Genomic DNA, 23,972 nt, shown 5'->3' on the forward strand with positions numbered 1-23,972 from the left:
CCAAAGTTGAAGCTGTTAAATAGCTGATTAAGTTTGATAGCTACCTAGTAGTTGATAGTGTGGGGAGTAGTAGGGGGCTAGCCATGATGTGGAAAAACAATCTTGAGATCCAATTGATAAACTTCACTAGATGGCACATTAGCGTGATGATAACTGATAAAAGACATAATGCTCCTTGGATGCTCACGGGTTTTTATGGCCATCCTGTTACATCCCAAAGGAAAATTAGTTGGAATTTACTTGGAGCTTTAAAGCCTTCTTGTGGAATTCCATGGCTTTGCATAGGTGACTTTAATGAAATATTATGCCAAAAAAAAAAAGTAGGGGAAGTACCTAGACCCTATAAACAGATGGAGGATTTTCGTTAGGCTATTGAGTTATGCTTACTAGATTCAATCCCCACCAAAGGCAACAGATTTACATGGTCCAATAATAGAAGTGGTAAAGGGTTCATCAAGGAAAAGCTAGATAGAGCTCTAGCAAATGTAGATTTGAAAACAAGGTTCCCAAATGCCATATGCCAGGTTTTAACAGCAATGAAGTCTGACCATGCTCCACTTAATCTCCAATGGGAAGGACCCCTACCAGCAAGGAGGCACAAACAGGCCAATTTTCAATATGAAGCAGCCTGGACCCTTTCAAAAGAATGCCATGAGGTTATTAAAAAGGCTTGGTCCAGAGTAGTAGTGGGGGAACATGCAAGCTCAATGTTGAGATCCAAGCTGACTAAATGTGCACAGGCTCTAAAACAGTGGAACTCAAGTAGAAAGAGAGAGGCAAATGCTACCATCAGACAGAAAATGACCAGAATTGCAACTTTCCAAGAAGAAGAAACTGGTGACCAGGTCCATGAAATTAAAGCAGTACAGAGGGAAATGGAACATCAACTGGAAGAAGAAGAGCTAAAGTGGAGGCAGCGGGCAAAACAACATTGGTTGAAGAATGGGGACAGGAATACACGGTTCTACCACACGCATGCCAACCAGAGAAGGAAAACTAATGAAATCAGGCAGATTTTGGACCAATAGGGAGAAATCCACAACAAACCAAACCAAATAGCTGGTATCTTCTCTGATTTCTAGACACAACTTTTTTCTACCTCCTATCCTTCTAAATTCACTACATGCCTCCAAGGCATGGACAAAAAAGTCACTAATGATATGAACAATAAACTCTTGCTCAAGTTTACTGAGAAGGAGGTCCATGATGCTGTCTCACAAATGAATCCCCTTGGATCTCCACGACTTGTTGGTTTCCCAGCTCACTTCTACCAAAATCACTAGGAAAACATTGGAAAGGAGACTAGTAGCTTTGCCCTTAAAATCCTAAACCAAGGAGGCTCATTAAAAGGGGTTTATGACACTTTTATCACACTGATTCCTAAGGTTAAGGACCCCAAAACAGTTTCTGATTTTAGGCCAATCAGCTTGTGTAATGTTAGCTATAAAATTGTAGCTAAAGTTCTGGCAAATAGGTTGAAATTAATTCTGCCTGACATCATCTCTATAAACCAAAGTGCTTTTGTTCCAGGAAGATTCATAATAGATAATGTAGTTGCAGCATACGAGACCGTCCACACAATGAACTCTAAGATCAAAGGCAAAGTTAGATTCATGGCCCTAAAACTTGACACGAATAAAGCTTATGATAGAATGGAGTGGAGTTTCCTAAGGGCAGTGATGGAAAAGTTGGGATTTGCACCTCAATGGATCTCTCTTATCATGAATTGTATTACTTCAGTCACCTACTCTATTTTAATTAATAGAGAGGTAGGTCCCTCCTTCACTCCCACAAGAGGTATCAGACAAGGGACCCCCTATCCCCTTATCTATTCATCCTGTGTGCTAAGGCTCTCTCTAATCTATTGAATCAAGCTGAAATCAAGTGGATCCTAACTAGCATCCCTATTGGAGATGGTCAAATCCGGGTGAATCATCTGTTCTTTGCAAATGATAGCCTCCTTTTCTGCAAGGCAAACTCACTAGAGTGGTGTAGAGTGCTTCACATTCTGGAAACATACGAAATTCCTCAGGACAGATGCTTAACAAAGATAAAACCTCAATCTTTTTAGTAGGAACACACCCAAGGACATTCAAAGGAACATCCTGAAAATTTCTAGGATCAAGTCCTCAAGCTCTTTTGAAAAGTATTTAGGCCTACCAACCCTACTTGGTGGATCAAAAGTTGTTGCTTTCCACTCCTTACTAGACAGAATTTGGTCTAGGATCCCAAATTGGAAGACCAAGTGCCTCTCAATGGGCATATTCCTCCTTAAGGCTATGCTTCAAGTTATTCCAACCTACTCAATGGGCATATTCCTCCTTAAGGTTGTGCTTCAAGTTATTCCAACCTACTCAATGGGCATATTCCTCCTTAAGGCTGTGCTTCAAGCTATTCCAACCTACTCAATGGGCATATTCCTCCTTCCTTTGTCCATTTCAAACAGACTTAACAAGCTCATGAAGAAGTTCTGGTGGGGCTTTAATGAGGATCACACCAAAATGCAGTGGATGAAATGGGACAAGCTAAGCCAAGGTAAAACTAAAGGGGGTTTGGGTTTGAGAGACTTCAAAAGTTTTAATGTAGCCATGCTGGCCAAACAAGGGTAGCGGATACTTCAGTCACGCCATTCCCTGTCTGCTCAAATACTAAAACAGAAATACTTTCCTAGTGGGGAGTTCTTAGAAGCTAAATTGGGTTATAGGCCATCCTATGTCTGGAGGAGTATCATGAGTGGGATTGAGGTACTGAAAGAAGGACTAGTTTGGAGAATTAGAAATGGTAGACAAGTTAAAATCTGGGAGGACAAGTGGATCCCTAAGGCCCACACATTCAAAATCCAATCTACCAGAGGGGAGAATGCAACATAGATGATGGTGTCAGAATTAATTGATGAAGATTTGAGAAGCTGGAATGAACCACTTCTGGCTAGGCTTTTTTCAGCCCAGGAAGTTGACATAATCAAATCGATTCCAATAAGCATAGGGGGTAGAGAAGATCAACTAGTCTGGCACTACACCAAAAACAATCTTTTCTCTGTTAGGAGTGCATATTTCTTACACAGGGCTATGCTAACAATATCCACAGGAGAAAAGTCCAATGACAAGCTGGAAGATGGTTTTTGAAAAGGAATATGGAAGCTTCCAATACCTAATGCAGTTAGAAGCTTCATGTGGAGAGCTTGTAATGAAGCCTTGCCAACAATGGTAAACCTGATGAAAAGGAAGGTAGTTGAAAACAGCAGGTGTCCTGTCTGTCAAATGGAACCTGAAACTTCAGAACATGTTCTATGGAGCTGTGGGGCTACTAAAGATATATAGAGCCAAGGCAGTCGACAAATCCAAAAAATGAGTACCCTTTGCTCATCCTTCAAAGAGGTTTGGAAACACTTGAGTAAGAATCTGCAGGATAGCAGCCTCGAGGAAGTGGCAATGATTGCAAGATTAATCTGGACCAAAAGAAATGATTTCATCTTTGGCAAAGGCTTCATGGATCCGAATCAAATAATCAACAAAGCCAAAAGAGAGCTTGAGTTGTTCCAATATGTTCAGAGACAACACGAAGGTGGTTTACAGAGAACAAGGACCAGGTTACTGCTAAATGGCTTAGACCCCAAATAGGTTGGTATAAGATGAACTGGGATGCAGCTATAAGCAAGGCTAAGGGCCAGGTTGGCATAGGGGGCATAATCAGAAACAGTGATAGTCAGGTGTTGGCTACCATACAAGCTCAGAGACAATTGAAATTGGAGGCTTTTAGTGGTGAAGCATATGCAATGATGATGTGTATAAGTTTTTGCAAAGAAGTTGGGGTGAACCAGTTTATGCTTGAGGGTGATGCCTTGCGGGTTGTGAAATCACTAAATGAACCACAGAAAGATTGGAGCTGTGGAGGCCTTATAATTGAGGAAGCAAAGGTGCTGTTGAACAACTTTGTAGAATGGTAGGCAGTTCATACAAAGAGGTGAGGCAACAAAGCAGCCCATGAATTAGTACAAAATGCTTTATCTCTTAGTGAGGATGTGTATGTTTTTGAAGAAATTCCTTTTTTTGTTCAACATGTTGTAATCTCAGATATGTTGTAAGGACTTCTTAAAGTAATGAAAGTAACTTATCTTTCAAAAAATAAAAAAATACTCAAATTTGATGAATAGTAGAGCGTCGGAAATCCCTTGCACAAATCCGGTATTTTAATTATTCTTCATTTATCGGATAACTCAATTAGGAACTCAATTCCTGAAATTCACAATCGGAAGGTATAGATTCATAAACCAAAATTAAATCAAATGTAACCCTTTGAAAAATCATTTACCACTTTTAAAATATGTAAATTACTATCCCTATTGAGAAAATCCAATGACGACAACATACTTAAGGAGTGATCTTGCAGTAAAGAACTAAATTAATATAGATAAATAATTGATCCAAACATAATCAAAAAACTAATCCATTCAATAGAAAAAGCATGACTGAATCCATAAACAGAATAAATTTTATGATTATTCAGAGAAAAACAAATAACGATAAATTGAGAATGATAAAAAAAAAAAGTTTTAGTAATTGAAGATCAAATACATAAATTAAAATAACATCTAATGTACAAGTTCATCCCTATCCCTACTTGAGAATTTAGTTATCCATAAATATACTGTACAACAAAAATCTCCAAAGAAAACTAAAGTGAACGATGGCCATGGAAGTGATTTTCTCATCTCTTCAAATCTGTCTCTTGTGCCTCTCCTCCCCCCTATTTTGTGCTAAGGATATGCTTATATAGGGTAGGCAAGAAACCCTAATGTCTTCTTAATTTCCACATAAAAAAATCGCCTAAATTTTAGGACTCATCTTTGCAGTCACGTACGCCCTTCAGGAGTTCGAATTTGGAAATCCTTATTAGAGATAAAGTTATATCCCTTTAAGATAGCTTTCTAATACATCAAAAATAGCATCAATCCGATATGTGAGTAAAAGGTTACAATCAAAAGACTAAAATATGTTCAGACTGTCTCCTAACGAATTTTAGACTTAGACTTCTTGTGGTTTCCTTTTGTGATTTTTTTTCTTTTTCTTTTCTTCCAAATTGCTCTCAAACCCCATGAATATCCTACTTTGAATTTGACTGGGCTTGATTTTCTCTTTTATAAACTTTGAAATTAAACATAAAAAACTGCTTAGGAGTATCCCAATGTAAATAGAAACTCAATTTAAGAATACACATTAATTCATATGATTTCTATTCAGATTTTAACATTTTAATCCAATAATAGGGTATTTAGAGTGCACTTTTGCACACTCGTCACACCCCCATTTTAACATTTTAATCCAATAATAGAGTATTTAGAGTATACTTTCGCACACTCGTCACACCCCCAACTTACTCATTGCTAGTCCCTAACAATTTTTATGTCAAAACAACGAAAGAGACCAAAGAAAATCACATACAAAGGCCATCAAGTCACACTTTTCATATTCATATATCAAAGCAATCTCAGGAATTCAATAACCTTACCACAAGCAATCCACTTATAGCCATCCACAGAGTGTGTGTGTGTATGTTTTCCAAGTCATAACCATCTTACCACTAATCTTGACACATGCAACATTAAGAATATCTCAAGCAAAAGGTTCAACTCCATAACTCACGGGTATAAAAGTGTTTCGTGTGAGGATTCTCTTGATGGAGTTGACAAGGAGTGTATACACACTCTCATAGGGAATTAGACAATTATGTACAAGCAACAAGCAAACATTGATCTTATGATAGAAACACTAACAAATGATATTTTCACCAGTTTTTCCAAAAACTTACTTAGGATCAGAATGGTCAACACAAAAGGTTGTACCATGATTTGGGTTCGGGGCTATATACCAAAAAAAAAAAAAAAAAAAAAAAAAAAGATGAAAAGGGATTCAAAAACTTCCAAGTACATACAAAAGAAATTTTATTAAATATTTCAATAGACCACACTTCTTATTTGATGTACTCTCCAACTTTTCAGATCATCAAATAATAATACTTTTCTTTCTTCTTCCTCTTCTCTTTCTTTTTTCAACAATTTGATGGACAAACACATGCCACTCTGGTATTCTTTCCATTTCTGCCAACCTTTTCATTTCTTTTCTTTTTTTCTTTCGGAGCTCACTCAATTGAACACTTTGCAACTTGTACTCTTCTCTTTTTTTATGTCTTCTTCTTCTTCTTCTTCTTTTTAATTGAAAATGATAAAATAAAAGAAAGAAATTTCACACCTAGTATACACTTGGAAGTAAAAAAGGTAGAAAAATTAATATATAGGTTATACTTCAATGTTGAGAGGTATGGATGATATGGGCATATGAAAAGAAAAAACTACATGTGTTTATTGGCTCAAAATTGGCTACTAGGGGTCTATGATGGAAAGGGTTAGCTTGAAAGGCTCGAACATTGATTATAAGTTGACATTCGTCATATCCCTAGTATATCCACCATCTTACCACAAACCAGGTAATGATATTCTCAAAAGAAGTGTCCAATTCAACATATCAATAAATGTTTATCACAATTTACTACATTTGTATGCTCTCAATCCTCTCCAAACTCACACGAATACTTAAGCAAAAGAGTTCTCTACCTACATGTGTCAAACCACCATCTTACCACAAAACTTGGATAAGTGCATCAAGGGTTCTATGAATGCTTCAGCAAAAATAATTATAGTGGGCTTGGTGAATTCATGAAGATGGCTATGAATGAGAATGAGTACACATGTGAAAATGATGCACGTGTTATGCAAATTAAAAAAACAATTGACACATGAAAATATGCCACAAAGTTCCAACAGGCATTTTCAATATTGAATTTGCACCACCAGCCCCTAACTTAAATGAAACATTGTCCTCAATGTTTAAGAATCAAAATTGAATGGGGAGTAACTAAAAATGGTAAAATACACCTGATGAGTGACGTTGATAACTCACTAAGCACCAAAGATAGTAACCTGAACTGACAGAATGAAACTAACCTACAAACAAAGAAAAAGAAAACAACAGCAAACAAAAAAAAGACAGAGAAAATAAAAATAAAACAAAGCAAAACAAAATAAATAAAGAAAAACATAAATGGGTGATGTGGTCAAGGTTGATAGACTGGATCCACAAGTGAAATGTCTTCTACTTCCGGAACTTGCTTATCAATTAATAGTTTAAGGCACTGACCATTTACTTTAAAGATCCGACCATCCTTAGGATCTTTTATTTCTACTGTCTCATTTACAAAAACATTCTTTACTACAAAAGGGCTAGTCCACCTAGACCGAAGTTTTTCTGGGTGCTTATGGAATCTAGAATCATATAAGAACACTCGATCATTAGGCTTAAACGTTTTTCTCAAAATATTTTTATCATGAAACGCTTTCATTTTAGCTTTATAGATTCTAGAGTTCTCATAAGCATCATTTTTCAACTCCTCTAACTGGGTCAACTGAAATTTTCTAAGCTTATTAGCTTCTCCCATGTCAAAATTGAAATGCTTGATGGCCCAATAAGCTCGATGCTCGAGCTCTATAGGTAAGTGGCAAGGCTTCCCAAAACCAAGCCTATAAGGTGACATGCCTAAGAGAGTTTTGAAAGTTGTATGGTAGGCCCAAAGTGCATCAACTAGTCTCAAAGACCAATCTTTGCAATCTGGGTTGACCATTTTTTCTAAAATTTGCTTAATTTTCCTATTTGCAAGTTCTACCTGTCCACTTGTCTGGGGGTGGTAGGTAGTAGAGATCATATGTACCACCCCATATTTTTTCATCAAAGCCTCAAAAGAACGGTTGCAAAAATATGTACCCCGATCACTAATGATAGTACGTGGTGTACCAAATCAAGATAACACATTCTCTTTGAGAAATTTAATTACCGTCCTATTATCATTGTTCCTGCAAGCTGCTGCCTCTACCCATTTTGACACATAATCTACTGCTACAATAATATATTGATATCCAAAAGAATGAGGAAATGGTCCCATAAAATCAATTCCCCAACAATCAAAAATTTCAATCACTAAAATTGGATTTAAGGGCATCATATTACGACGGGATATAACTCCTAACTTTTGACACTTTTCACATAAGCGACAATAGATACTTGCATCCTTAAATATGGTAGGCCAATAAAATCTACACTGCAGAATTTTTGCAACGGATTTCTTCATTGAAAAGTGGCCCCCACAAGTTTAGGAGTGACAAAATTCCAAGACACTAGCAATCTCTTCATCAAGGATGCAATGCCTTAAAATTTGGTCAGGGCAATATTTGAAAAGAAAAGGATCATCCCAATAGAAATTACGTACCTCAGTTATAAACTTCCTCTTGTCCTGAGTGCTCTAATCCACCAGTATCTCACCTACAGCCAAATAATTCATAATATGAGCAAACCATAGTCGAGAAGTAATAGATAGTAAATGCTCATCGGGAAAATCATCCCTGATTGGCAAGTGGTCAGAGGTGTCCTCAAATGTTAGCCTCGAGAGATGGTCAGTCACTATGTTCTCCACTCCTTTCTTGTCTTTGATGGTGATGTCAAATTCCCACAAAAGTAAAATCCATTGTATTAATTGTGCCTTAGCATCCTTCTCTGTAAGAAGGTACCTAAGGGCTGCATGATCTGTAAAAATAATAATAGGAGAGCCAATCAAGTAAGCATGAAACTTATCCAAAGCAAACACTACGGCTAGCAACTCTTTTTCAGTGGTGGAGTAATTCATTTGAGCACTATTTAGAGTTCTATTAGCATAGTAAATGACAAAAGGCTTTCCCTCCCTTCGTTGTCCAAGTACAACTCCTACAGCAAAATCACTTGCATCATACATAATCTCAAAAGGTAAAGTCCAATCAGGTGGATGCATTATGGGTGCTGAGGTACGCTTGCCAATTAGCATTTTAAAGGCCTCTTGACAATCTTGTGTCCACTCAAATGGGGCATCTTTAGCTAGGCCGTCACATAGTGCTCTAGATATGGTGGAAAAATTCTGTATGAACCTCCTATAAAAGCCCGCATGACCAAAAAAGGACCTCACATCCTTTACAGTCCTAGGTGTAGGCAACTTAGAGATTAATTCAATCTTAAATTGATCAACCTCTATCCCCTTAGAAGAAATAATATGCCCTAAGACAATACCTGAAGATACCATAAAGTGACATTTTTCCCAATTCAAAACCAATTCCTTATCCTCCCAATGAGTCAACACCGTATCTAAATTCAACAAGCATGCATCAAAAGAAGATCCAAAAATAGTCAAGTCATCCATAAAAAATTCCATGCAATTTTCAACCATGTCACTAAAAATGCTCATCATGCAATGTTGAAAAGTAGCAGGTACATTACACAATCCAAATGGCATTCTACGAAAAGCATAAGTATCGAAAGGACAAGTGAAAGTGGTTTTATCTTGGTCTTCCAATGCAATTTCAATTTGATAAAAACCAGAATAACCATCCAAAAAACAATAAAAAGGATGACCAGCCACACACTCAAGAATTTGATCAATAAAAGGAAGAGGAAAATGGTCTTTCTAGGTGGCAACATTTAATTTTTTATAATCAATGCACATCTGCCACCCAATCACAAGTTTTGCAAGGACTAGCTCTCCCAGGTCATTTGCACCACAGTAATACCTAACTTCTTAGGAACAACCTGTGTAGGACTTACTCATTTACTATCAACAATAGGATATATGATTCATGCATGTAATAGTTTCAACACATCATTCTTCACCACTTCTTTCATAGTGGGATTAAGCCTATGCTGGAGATCTCTACGAGGGCTAGTTCCTTCTTCTAAATTAATTTTATGAGAACAAATTAGGAGACTAACACCTTTTATATCAGTAATGCTCCAACCTAAGGCTAACTTATGCTCACTTATGGTCCGAATTAATTTCTCATCTTGAGACTCAAACAATTCAGATGAGATAATAATTGAAAAAGTATCACCTAGACCAAGGAAAGCATGTTTTAAACCCTTAGGCAGAGGCTTCAATTCAACTTTGGGTGCTTCCACACTGGAATGAATTTGTTTTTCACTTTTCTCATGCAACTCATCAAACTTTGGTTGGCATGCTCGAGTGCCATAATCCTAAGTTTTATAAAAAAAAAAAAAAATAGCACAAATATCAACTACATAAGATGAATCACTGATAGAATCAAACTCAGAATTAACAAGAAAATACTTAAGGGGATCAAAATCATGAGCTAAAGAAACTCCCTTATCCATGAGTGATGACTCATGTATGTCTGTTGGCTCTCGTCATCGTCTTCTGGCTATTTTGCAATATGAAAGATATTCACCTCGAGAGTCATGTTTCCAAAAAAAAAAAAAAAAGCTTCATAAGCTCATTCCTGCAATTAATATGAGCATTAGTAGTGGCAAGGAAAGGCCTACCTAAAATCACAGAAATTTTAGAAGTAATATTAACAACAGAGCTAGTGTCAAGGATTAGGAAATCAACAGGATAATAAAATTTATCAATTTGAATTAAAACATCCTTTACCAAACCCCGAGGTATTTTGATTGAACGGTCAACCAATTGCAATACCACAGTGGTTGGTTTGATTTCTCCCAACCCCAACTGCAAATAAATAGAATATGGCATTAGATTCACGCTGGCTCCTAAATCTAGCAAAACTTGCCCAAACTCATGATTTCCAATGCTGCATGCAATGGTTGGGCAACCAGAATTCTTATACTTGGGAGAAATCCGCTGCTCAACTAGAGCACTAACTTGCTCTGTCAAGAACGTTGTCTTCTTCACATGGTGCTTTCTCTTAACTGTACACAAATATTTAATAACTTTTGCATAAGCAGGAACTTGTTTAATAATATGCAAAAGAGGGAGGTTAATTTTTACCTGCTTAAGGTTCTCCAAGATTTCATTGCTAGAATCCAAAATTCGCATACTAGATTTTAAAGTTTAAGGAAATGGTACCTTAACTGGACTCTTGATTACCTCGGCTTCCTTGGGGAACTCAGTGTTATCATTGTTTTGTTCCTCTTCAACATCCTCTGTCTTATCAGTTGTTGGGATGTGTAAAGACTTACCACTTTTTATCACAATGGCATTGACCTCTTTTAATTATTTTTTTTTGTGCCATATGCTGACCTTGGGGTGCGAATTGAGCTTGAGAATGAAACTTGTCATGCTCATTCACACTCAAGGAGCTCATTATCTTGGATATATGACTCTTTATCTTTTTGTATTCTTCAACAACCTACATAATCAAAGATTCAAATTTTTTATTAGTTTTATTCTGTGCCTTAATAAAAGCATGTAAAGTATCTTCTAAGGGGCTCCTAGAAGATAAAGGTGCAGGATATGATCTAGGGGTTGTGCAGGCTTATAGTTTTCAGATTTCCAATTAAAATTGGGGTGATTACGCCACCAATGATTTTAGGTATTAGAGAAAGGTGCAATGGGTTTCATTTACATACCTAAGGCATTACATTGTTCCTCATACATCTCTATCATCTCAGCAAATGTGGGATATTCTTGTGCAAGATGATATACTCCACCACACACAAAACATGGTCCAAAAGACTCTGCATGATTAGCCACATGTGCTGGCTTTAAGTCCTTAGTCTTTAAAAGCTCTAACTCCCTAGTGAGCATCTCAACCTTAGCATTTAGGTTATCCTCTTCCCTAAGATGGTAAATTCCACCACCATTTAGGTTTCCTACAGGTCGTGACATATTTGTGCTATCAGTAGCACTAGGCCCAGTCTAAGTGTGAGCTTTTTCAACAAACTCATTGAGATATTCTATGGCCTCATCAAAATCTTTTTGTAAGAACTCACTATTACACATCGTTTCTACAAATTGACGCTCTCTAGGTCTAAGTCCCTCATAAAAATAGCTCAGTAAACGCCAATTCTCATACCCATGATGAGGACACATACTCAATAGCTCCTTAAATCTCTCCTAAGACTAATATAAAGTCTCACTGTCCTTTTGTGCAAAAGTGAAAATTTATCTTTTTAAAGCATTGATCTTATGTTGGGGTAAGTACTTATAAAGAAAACCTGAGTCATCTCATTCCATGACCCAATAGATCGTGGTCTTAGCGAGTATAGCCAACTCTTAGCTCTATCCTTCAAAAAAAAAGGAAAGAGCGTAAGTCTCACAACGTCATCAGTTACATTTTTACTATGAAAAGTCACAACTACTTTCTCAAATTTCCTAATGTGCACATATGGATTTTCATTTTCCAAGCCATGAAAAGCAGGAAGTAACTGTATCATCCCTATTTTAAAATCCAATTGGTGAGTATTAGTTTGAAACATGATGTATGATGGTGTGGCTATGTGTGTAAGGTGGAGCTCATCCTGAAGGGTCTTAGTGGGTTGATCTCCGTGTTCACTCATTTCCTCAAAATTAGAAAAATTATCAAACAAATTATTAGAAAAATTAGGCTCTGACTCTAACTCTAACTCTAACTCTAACAAAGGTCTACAAGCAAACCGACCTAAGGCGTCTCTATACCTATGCATGCAAGGTAGAGAAAAACACAACACTAAAAAAAAACCAAAACTATAAAAAGAAAAAGAAAATAAAATAAAGATGCAGCAAGTTAAAAGAGGGAATGAAGTTACCGCCTTTACAAACTGCTGAAAAGAAAAACTATCTAACAATTCTTCTACCGTCTCCCAGGCAACAATGCCAAAATTTGATTATGCCCAAAGAATAACACGGTAGTTGTATCACAGCTTTGAATGTCGATTTCATAGGGAGACAATGTAAAAGAATAGCAGAAGAAACAAAGAAATTAAAGAAAAATATTAAATAAGTAATGGAGAACAAAGATTAATTTCAACTGCAAATTAAAGTGAAAAAATGATTAACGGAAAAAGTACTCAAATTTGATGAACAGTAGAGTGTCGGGAATCCCATGCACAAATTCGGTATTTTAATTATTCTTAATTCATTGGATAACTCAATTAGGAACTCAATTTTCAAAATTTCCAATCGGAATGTATAGATTTATAAACTAAAATTAAATCAAATGTAACCCTTTGAAAAATCATTCAAAACTTTTAAAATATGTAAATTACTATCCCTATTGAAAAAATCCAACGACAACAATATACTCAAGGAGCAATATTATAGCAAAAAACTAAATTAATATAGATAAATAATTGATCCAAACATAATCAAAGAACTAATCCACTTAATAGAAAAAGTATGACTAAATCCATAAATAGAATAAATTCTATGATTATTCGGAGAAAAAAAAACATCAACGATGAATTGAGAATGATAAAAAAAAAGTTTTAATAATTAAAGATCAAATACATAAATTAAAAATACCATCTAATGTGCAAGTTCGTCCCTAACCCTACTTGAGAATTTAGTTACCCATAAATATACTGGACAACAAGTCTCCAAAGAAAACTGAAGTGAACGTTAGCTATGGAAGTGATTTTCTCATCTCTTCAAATATGCCTTTTATGCCTCTCCTCTCCCCTATTTCGTGCTAATGATATGCTTATATATGATAGGAAAGAAACTCTAATGTCTTTTTAATTTCCGCATGAAAAGATAGCCTAAATTTTAAAACTCATCTTTGCAGCCACGTATGCCCTTCGGGAGTTCAAATTTGGAAATCCTTATTAGAGACAAAGGTATAGCCCTTTAAGATAGCTTTCTAATGCATCAAGAATAGCATCAATTTGATATGTAAGTAAAAGGTTACAGTCAAAAGACTAAAGTATGTCCAGACTGTCTCTCAGTGAGTTTCGGACTTGGACTTCTTGTGGTTTCCTTTTGTGATTTCTTTTTCTTTTTCTTTTCTTCCAAATTGCTCTCAAACCCCATGAATGTCCTCATTTGAATTTGAATAGGCTTGACTTGCTCTTTTATAAACTCTAAAATTAAACATAAAAAACTGCTTAAGAGTATCACAATATAAATAGAAATTCAATTTAAGAATACACATTAATTCCTATGATTTCTATTCACATTTTAGCATTTTAATCCAATAATAAGGTATTTAAAGTACACTTTCGCACACTCATCATCGGCCATCGAGGGTTTGTCTTGACAGTGGGTCTCAATAGATTTTTTTTTTACTTAATGATTAAATAAGTGTTTTTTTTTTCTTAAAAAAAATTGTGAATTTTCTTTTCAATGTTTAAGGATATAAAAAACTGTATGAAAAAAGAGTCAAAATAAATTCTCAGGAAAATTTGTTGAGCTACACCCTCGATGGGTCATTTACCAAACCCACATCCACACTTCAAGAAGAATAAGAAGAAATAGTGGGGGAGGAGAAAAAGAAAATGAGAGAGAACCGGGGCGCAACTACACCTACCAGAGGGAGAGAGAGAGAGAGAGATACAATGATGGAGAGAGAGAGAGAGAGAGAGAGAGAGAGAGAGAGAGAGAGAGATTTTAAGTTAAGCCTAACCCTGAGACGATGCGTTTACATCGTTTATTTAAAAATAAAAAATAAAATATTAGATAAAATGACATCATTTTATTAAACAAAATTATTATTTTAAAATTTTTAATGTGTCTATATGGGCTAGGTCAAGGGAAGGGGTAAACCCCTGGGACGCTTGGGCCCAACCAAGGCCCAACCCCAATTCCTAGCTAGCCCGCATGCCCTCCATCCAAGCCAAGCAAAGGCCATATGAGTTGGGGCAGGATGGCGAGTGGTGGAAACCCACCTCCTAGTATTAATTTTGTATTTAAGTGATATTTAAAAATAAAATATCATAAAATATTAAGACACATATTACCTTAAGGTCTAAACTAATCATAGCCTTCGGTACATTTCTATAGGTTTGGATTGGACAATTTTCTTTCTTTTGACATCACATATAGGTTGTAAAACGCCGAAAGCCTTGGGCCAAGTGGCTTGGCCCGTCTCATGGGTGGATAGAACATCTGTCTCGCAAGTCCCCGTAACCCCAAATCATATAGCCTAAAAAAGTGTAGTTGAAAAAAATGCATATGTTCTCTTTATGGGACGTTTGGATAGATGTAAGGAATCCTAATAATCTCAAATCATAGAGTCTGGTTTGGTTATATAGATAAAATTATCTCATCTCATTTTATCTAATATAATTATTATAAATTTCTTAAATTTTTATATAAAATATAATAAATAATTTAAATTTTTTAAATTTCAAAACAAATATAATATTAAAAAATTATATTATAATAATATTTTATTCAATTATCAATTTTTATTTCATTTTATCTGTGTAACCAAACGATATTTAACTGAAGGGATCAGATGCCCATGAATTTGAATTTCCTCTAAAAACTCTATAAAATTATATTATAATAATATAAAGAAAAATTGCTTCTTTATATTAAATTTTATTACGATTAATTTTTTATATATGCTATATGTGAAAGTGAGCAATTGTTTTATTCCATACAAAACATAAGGAAACATGTTTTAGTTGGTACTAAATAATATACAAATAAAATATTTCAAACAAGATATCCAGATTTATATATTAAAAATGTATAGAAAAACCATATAATATAGTTTATATATAATTTTTTATTTTCTATAAACTTTATTTAATTTTTAAATATTTTATACCAAATTTACGGCGGCTGTTATATATACATTTGGGATGAAAATATAAGGATATTTCGAGAATGATAAATAATTTCTATAGGATACCTAGGAAGAAATTATGCATGAAAATATCATATTCCTAGCAATGATATTAGAATCCTATCCATTTCCAAACTTGGGTTCAGTCATATTCCTAGAAGTTTCATATATTCTCCAGCATCACATTTATGAGAACATCACATATTTTATAGATTCCCGAACCAAATGATGCCTTAGTTTTTTAATCTTACCTTTTGGTTTCTGCTTAATCTTCATTATAGTTGTAGCCACTATAAGGATGCAGTTTGTGCTAAGTAGGGATGTAAATTGGTCTGGTGCAGAGGATGATAGACTGAAACTTTCGATCCATCCTTTTCCCGTACCGGACCAGATCGATCACTCCTAGTGAATCAGACCGGAACATTAGCTATCAGTCTGGCCGGCCCATATCAGTTCGGGCCAGTTTCAAATGGGAGTTGAAGTATACAAAAAAGTCCGCAATGTGTATTTTCGGCCCATTAGTATAAAAAAAAAAAAAATCACAATATTTATAATTTTGAATAATGCAAATATTTAACTTTATTTACACATTTTTTACTTAAAAATAGCTTAAAAAAAGTTGTTCAAATTATCAAAATTGATCAATATATATGAATTAATTAATATTAGTTAATTAATAATTATATATTTAACATTTTATATTGTCAATAGTCATACGCTAGATAAAAATTACTCAATAGTCTTGTTAATTCATATATTTAATCTTTTGGATTGGTTTTTTCAATATGGACCGAAAATTTTAATTTACGTAAGAATCTTGATGATGCTGCGTTAGCAATAAACGACTGAAGGAGGAACTAGGTTTGCTAGTCTCCTTGAATAGGGTAAAGGATATCTGACCTTCTGCTCACTTCCATAGATTATCCTTCGATAGCTATTTACCTAACTGATTTATTTCTCTAAGATAAATTATTCTGTGACATTCCTCTGCTGTAGTTTCTTCTTTGCTAAGAGTAACAAAGAAGGATATAACTATAAAGAATGGCAAGGTATGATATTCATTCAAATTGAACTCAGTATCATCATCACAAGAAACTTGTCTGATTCGCCCATTATATGGTTTACAACATAAGGTTATTGTAGATTGTCAATATTAGATATGAGTCATGCTAGGTTGCCCGCCCAGCAATAACCGTTGGGCATGCTGCCTAACACAATTTTAAATTTTTATTTTCTTGTTTTTTTTCTTTTCATATTTTTTTAATATATTTAAATTTTTTAAAAAATAAAAAAATATACCAATACGCTAAAAATTATTTTTTTAATAATTAAATAAAAATAAAATTTAAATTGATGAGCAGTCGTTTGGAGCAGGACACTTGGGACAGCATACCATCATTAGATATTTCAACTATATATCAAACACATTTCAGTACCTACTTGACAATATACTCTTTATTTTATACTATTTTTAATCTTCTGTTGTATTTCCTTAGGATGTAATTCCAAGCTCAACCTTTCACAAGAAATTGCTTGTTATACCCTATATATTGTCCAACTCCAAAATAAAAAATAAAATTCTCCCATTCAGATCATCACTCAGCAAGAAAGACAGCTCAGATATGATGGAATCCATCTAAAATTGTCATCCCTCAAGTTAAAAGAAGATAAATTATATTTACAATCTAAGGGTGTGTAAGTCTCATGTATTTCCTTTGAAAAAAATAGGTAAATATGAAACACATGAAAAAAATTATTTTTTTAACAGTGGACCCTATATTTTTTCAAAAGGAGTGTGTGGAATTTGTACACCCTAAGCTTGTATCTAGTAGCATTACTCTTAAAAAGAAAGCTATAAGCCAGATAAGCCAGATATGATGATTATCGTTCAGAAACTACAGTTCCTGAAATTGAATGAGCACAAACAAGCATACAATCTAAAACTAATCTCGACAATATAATATTGTTAAAAAGTTCTTGTTTTTTTATCTTTTCCTCTATCAAAGATAAGTAGTACAATGTATTTCTCTCGAGTAAAACATTAAAATCAATGGACTCAATCCATTCAACTATACCAATCAAGAAAGATGATAGAGAAGGTAAGTACAAAAAGAAAAAGAATAAGAAAGGTCCTGCTGCTACTATTCCGCTGAATAGCTTGGGTTAACTCTTTGTTACCAAGCTCTACATTCATTGTAGCTTCAACAGCCTGTAAAAGTAAAAGAGCAAAAGACATGACAACAAAAAAAAAAAACACAAGTTAGACTAAACGCCGCATCTAGAATAGCATGGGAAAAACAGCAGTCATCACATTTAGCCGTTACTAAAAAGAACAGTGGACGAAAGGCATGTTGCATTGTTGTGTACAGTTCCATATATTGCACCACACTTGCTGCCCTAGGAAGCTGATAATGCAGTGTTTGGGTGACAACCAAAGTCATGTTCAATACCAGCATGCCTATTCATGTCTTGTCGGTTTTAAATGTTCCTCAGAAGGTTTTGTTATCTATAAGAAACTTTTGAAAAAAAGGGTGGCTTGGATCAATATGTATAAACCTTACGAGGAAGGAGGATTGGGTATTAGGGATCTTCAAGAAATAATTTATAAAAAAAAAAAGTGATCTTCAACAAATAAAAATTGCTCTACATATGAAGCTTGCATGGAATTTTTTGTATCATAATTCCTTGTGCTAGAGCTAAGTACATTTCTGGGTCTCTTCCATTTCTGGCAATTGCCACTTGGAGGGATTCATCCCTGTGGCGATCAATCCTTTCTCTGATTAAAGATGTAATCAATCCTGTCTATGGATGGGTTCAAATGTTATCGCAGAAATGAGAGCCATACTATATGGTTTGAGATTGTGCATTTCAAGGAACATTTGTCCTATTGAATATAATTCTGATGTTGGTCTGGGTGAAGTATATTGGGAACTTTTGGATGTTTGGGATTAAGGGGATGTTTGGAAAAAGTTTCCACCTATCTCATCTTACCTCATTTCATCTCATTTCCTTCCCAACATCATTCAAACACAAAAACTTTTAAACTATAATTCATTACAACTTTTTCAAACTAATCATTACAACTTTCCCAAACTTTCAAACAAAAAATAAAAAATAATTCAACCTTTTCAAATTCCAAAACAAAAATAATATTAAAAAATTATATTCTAACAATATTTTGACTTCATAATATTTTTTATTCAACTTTTTCTCTCTCCCTTTCCGAAACCCAATAAATACTTAACTCAAACTATCTTACTACTATTCACAAACCATCATACTACTATTCACAAAATTCTCATCTCATTCCCCAAGCATCCCCTAGAGCTGCCAAAGTGAAGCTAAATGTTCAATTTCAGCATGTGTACAGAGAAGCTAACCAAACCAATGACTTTTTTTTTTTTTTTTTTTTTGATAAGTGAATACAATAAATGTGAGGAAGAAAACCAGACCAATGATTTTCTTGCAAACAGGGGTGGTAGGGGTTCCTATTTATCTGTGCTAAATGCACAACATGTTCTTAAAGAGGCTATAAGAGTCTTGAGGTTAGAAAGGGCTGATTTTGCCTACCTAAGATTAAAGGAGTTTTGTAGAGGTGTCTCTTGCTTTTATGAGACTGTTTTTGTTATGTCTGTGTAGGGGTTTGATCACACCCTGATGTAGGTTTGTTAATGAAAGTTATCTTTGTTAAAAAAATAGTCACGCTCAAGTATACTTGAACAAATTCAAAACGGCGTCCTTCCCGACTACCTGATACACGATACATGATATTAAGATTGGGCTATTAATAATTTTAACATAGAGGAAGAATGGAGGAACAAAAAGTTAAACCTGAGAGAAGTAAGTACATATTACCATACCCCTGACTGTAAAGCTAGCAATTATTAATCTGATCATATATCAGATCCTGAGCCTAGTCAGTCGAACAAAATAAACCCATGACTATGATTCATACTCAGGTCAGGTCAGGTCAGGTCAGGTATTGGTCTAAACATATCTAGAGTTTATATGATAAACTTGTATTTCAAAGTTTCATGAAAGGATTGATCAGTGGGCTTCTTCTTTGCTAAATATACAATATGACCTGACAAGAGAAGACCCGCAAGAGATCTAACAGAGAAATAAAGTTTGTCCTTCCCTTTTCTTTCTGTTTGGGGGCTCGGCTTGTTGATGAGTTTTTTGCCCTCTAACCAACTAAAACAGTTAAGGCTGACAGAGCAGCCACCTTGGCAGCCTTCACCCACAATGCATGATGTAATGTTTCGTTTCGGACCCAGGGCACCAATGTTTCCTCGGTTACCGCCTTGTAGCTTGATGGCATTTGCTTCTAATATTAGGGATGTCTTACCCCACCCACCCACCATATAAAAAAAAATATGGACAAAATATGCTCTAACCTGGTTGTATAAAAGTTCTATTTGTTGAGATTGTTGCAAAACATGTGTGGACATAAGGTGATTCAATGCCGACAATTCCACCATCTTAGTTTCAGTTTCATGAACAACATCAAGGAGACTTGACAACTCTACCTGCATAAGGAATAGAAACAAATAAATTTAGCCATACAAGGACCTCAAAGTCCAGAATTGAACAAGAGAGGAAACACCTGTATAGAAGCATCAAACAAAATGACATCAGAGAATCAATAAGCTCACTACCTGAAGGGCACGTGTTTCATCATCCAAATGCTGCTGCTGTAGTCTCAGAGGATCAGATTGAAGTTCATGGAGCTCCCTGAGCTCTATTGCATTTGATTTAGATGAATCTTCAGAATTTGAATTTGCATTACGTTTAAGTTTTCTTCTAGGCATTGCTCTACTAATGGCATCCTGAAAGCGTATGGCTCTTAGCTGATCAAACTGTATTGTGACCGAATGAAGTCTCTCACTTAATATTAAAACCTGCAAATCAACAAAGTGGAAACAAAATAAATCTAGCATTCATACCATGCAAAAAACAAAAAAAATGATAGGTAAGCAAAATTTTATTGATAATAGGGATAGGCAATAGCCCAAGTACACGGGACATTTCATCACCTATGCTTGAAGATCTAGTGATACAAAAAAAGAATACAAAGCAGATACTAGAAATTCTTATAGATTGATTAAAACTATTAGCCAGAAAACATATTTATATAAAATGGAAATATATGACAATAGGTCTCCCACATCTAAGTCAGTTAGAAGGAGGGTTTCCATATCAGAGTAGAGAAGCCAGTTTAGGTAAGCATATCAATGAAAATATGAATTTGAACTCACAAAAAGGTTCAAATAAACTAATTGGTCACTTCCAGATCGGGTATGACCAGACTTTTCAAATCCAGCCTTTTCAAGTTGGTCAATTGCTCAAAATCCAGTGGCGGAGGGCAAGGTGGCCATGGCCCCCCAAAAAATCAGAAACCTGCCCCCCTCCCTCAAATTTAATATTTATAAGGGTTAGATACAAAATTAATGCCATGGTATGCCTCAATTAAATTGCTCCCCATCTTTTTGTTTAATAGATAAAAGAACATGTTTTTTCAACTATTTTAATCCTAGAGGTTTTAAGATTGATCAAATTGGTCCCTCCATTAAAATCAGTTAGTAAACCATTAAATATGCTGACATGGCTGCCACATGTCAAAAGACAAAAATCAAATTTTAAAATTGTTTAAACTTAAATATTGTTTAAAAACACATTAATAAAGAACAAAAAGAAAAAGAAAAAGAAAAACTATGTGGCGACCCGATTTGGTGGCTCTCAAACCCACCCTTGTGCATCAGCCTGTGGCGGCTTAGGGGTGACCATCCCAAAGACACCCCTGATTTTTAAGCTATAATATTTTTTTCAGTTTCTGACTGATTTTGAGGGAAACTATAAGGACTAATTTTTCATTTAACCATAATTTTTAAAAAAATATCTTCTAACGCCCTGCCCCCCCCCCCCCCCCCCCCCCCTTCCCTTTTTTTTTTATTGGCACCGAGTGTCTGAGAACAAAGTCCATACTAATCCCAAGAGTGCACAGACCCTTGGCAAGGAGTTTTCTGCAAGTGCACTTTAGGTAATTCAAGGGGACGTTCCCCCAGTCCGATAGCCCTAGAAATTGTTTGCACCCAAGAGGAATCGAACCTTGGACCTAGAGGGAGCATTCCACCAAGACCAAGGTCTTTACCACTTGAGCCAACCCCTAGGGGTTCCCTCTCCCTTTAAACAATAGAAAAAAGAAATAACCTCCTTTGTCCTCCAAAAATCTATGATGACTACTAAAACTCAAAATTTAGCCTCAAAAAATTTCCATAAGTCAAAAGATATCTTTTCCAAAAACACATAGTAGATTAATTCCTTCAACCTCTCACGCATATAGATTAAATTTTTTTTATTTATTATGACATTAGTCCCCTTAGCTTTTTTTCCTGGATTGGGGAGAGTGGGGAGGGGGACATATTACAGCCAACACGAACTCCCATAAGAATAGACAAATTTTAGTAAAGCATGTACAAGAAGCATACCACGCCATGTTTGTGTGCTATGGTATCAACATTTGAATTATCAGCCCTTATGCCAAGCCATCCTTTAGAGTCTGATTCTTCACTATTTATGCCATTTTTTAAAATATCAATTTGTTCCTGGCATGCTTTAATGAAAGCACTAACCTGCAAAGCAGTAATTTGGGAGACAAGGTAAGCATTTCCTGATGACAATGCAGCTCATTACAAGAAATGACAGGTGGATTTACCTACTCAGAATGATAAGCAAAACATATCGTTATTCTGTTCTGGAGAATGAAAGCAAGCGAGACTAGACAATTAATCACTTGCAAAAAAAATTGAAATAGGATCAATGTGAAAGGAACTACAATGTTTCTTAGATGTACAGATAACATACTTAAGAAAGAAGTCATATTGAATAACTGGCAGATCTAACCATGGATAATATGAGAATTGTTTAACAAGTATGAGAAAATGTTAAGACTACTACAAAAACATTAACTTTGCATTTGTTAATGATGATATTAATATTTCATTAAAAGGGTTTCTGAGGACAAGTTTGACAACTTACTTCATGTTCAATGCTGTCTCTCTCCTGTTCAGTAGTACGATGAAGATCCACATAATCCTTTCGATGTTTCAACATAAACTGTTCCAAAGCTTTGATGCTTTCAAGCTTATAGATGACAAGGAAAAAAGTTAACTACAAAACTGTACCTAAACATTCACATGGCCCCCTTCTTTCAGAGGAAAAGATATGTTCTTATAGAACTATTATTTATGATCAAACTCTACTGAACTTATAAAAAGAGTGTGTACCGTCTTCAGTGCAGCTTTTGTGAAAGATGACCTTTGTAGAGGTTTATGAATTATGAAAGACGCCAAAATGGCTGCCAATTTCGACTGCAAAAGGAAACAACACTTGATTTAGAGTGAGAAAAAGGAAGGGTGCAAGGAATTTACAATGGTAACAAAATTGTACTTTGTGCAAAGCCAAGATACCGAATGGGAAAACAAATTATATGAAAAAAGATTTACGCAAGATGCATGTACCTAACATGAAAATAGTAGAGCAACAACATGTAGCAAAATTTCTACAGAATTACAGGAAAACCAAAGAAGTTACAACTTGTATATTTACCCCTACATCATACCAAACCATATTTTTCAGAACATTTATCATGCAAAGCTTCCACTCAAGAACGTCATATTAAACATAACTAGAGAGAAAATGGATCCTAAGTAACGAACCTCATCATACCCCAAAGATAGGGCAGTCTGCCGTACAACATCCTTAAAATCCTCAGTCCTATCTCTTATTCTTGACATTCTTCACTATCAACCAGCTTAGAACAAATCCTCTATAAGCTTGAACAGAACCCAAAGCACACTACAGAGAGCACAAAAAGGCAAATTCCCAGAAATTAATAATAACAATTGATCATAGATTTCACGATAAAGACCGCAGTTAAACTGGATATACGAACCCCACAATTTAATTTGCAATGAATTTGAAATTATGATTTTTGATCATTCGCCATTGCAAGAGAAACAATTCTGGATCAGAGAGAGAGAGAGAGAGAGGACCTTGGGTCGTTATGTCTCACGACGTGGTGGGAGGCTGGAAGCTGGGGACTGTGAAGAAGAGGAAGTTGAGAGAGGCGATCGCCGATGGGCAATGATTTACGGTTCGGGACTTTCCAGCGAGCAAGGCGTGAAATTTGGTTCTTGCCACTGAAACTGCACCGTTTTTCTCATATGGTTTTTTGTTTTTTATATTTTTGCGACCAAAAGGTTAGAACTTAGTGATGATACCTTTCTAGGGGGTTGAAAACTGTATCAACACCTTTGTTGGATTATTTGGACTCGAAATGCCCATATCTTTAAGGTATTAATGGGGGCAAAACCAT

At 35.2% G+C, this 23,972-nt stretch overlaps 1 protein-coding gene and 1 non-coding gene across 3 annotated transcripts; one reads left to right on the plus strand and one right to left on the minus strand.

Annotated features, from left to right (window-relative positions):
• Window positions 1-11,896: 11,896 nt before the first annotated feature.
• Window positions 11,897-12,004, plus strand: LOC122280199. The gene has a single exon (XR_006229785.1). It is a non-coding gene; the product is annotated as a small nucleolar RNA R71 (small nucleolar RNA).
• Window positions 12,005-17,533: 5,529 nt separating this feature from the next.
• On the minus strand, window positions 17,534-23,887 carry LOC122279187 (syntaxin-81). Of its 2 annotated transcripts, none has more exons than XM_043089593.1 (8): window positions 23,550-23,887; window positions 23,314-23,452; window positions 22,882-22,965; window positions 22,634-22,738; window positions 22,084-22,227; window positions 20,254-20,496; window positions 19,993-20,124; window positions 17,534-17,804 (listed from the first exon to the last, which is right to left on the minus strand). In XM_043089593.1, the coding sequence occupies exons 2-8, from the start codon at window positions 23,389-23,391 to the stop codon at window positions 17,661-17,663; spliced, it is 930 nt and encodes a 309-aa protein (XP_042945527.1). In that variant the 5' UTR covers window positions 23,392-23,452; window positions 23,550-23,887; the 3' UTR covers window positions 17,534-17,660. The 2 variants fall into 2 exon arrangements, with proteins under 2 accessions (XP_042945527.1, XP_042945526.1); XM_043089592.1 differs by having other exon boundaries at window positions 23,650-23,885.
• Window positions 23,888-23,972: the final 85 nt, after the last annotated feature.

The sequence above is a fragment of the Carya illinoinensis genome, chromosome 10, assembly GCF_018687715.1.
Source record: "Carya illinoinensis cultivar Pawnee chromosome 10, C.illinoinensisPawnee_v1, whole genome shotgun sequence".
NCBI lineage: Eukaryota > Viridiplantae > Streptophyta > Magnoliopsida > Fagales > Juglandaceae > Carya > Carya illinoinensis.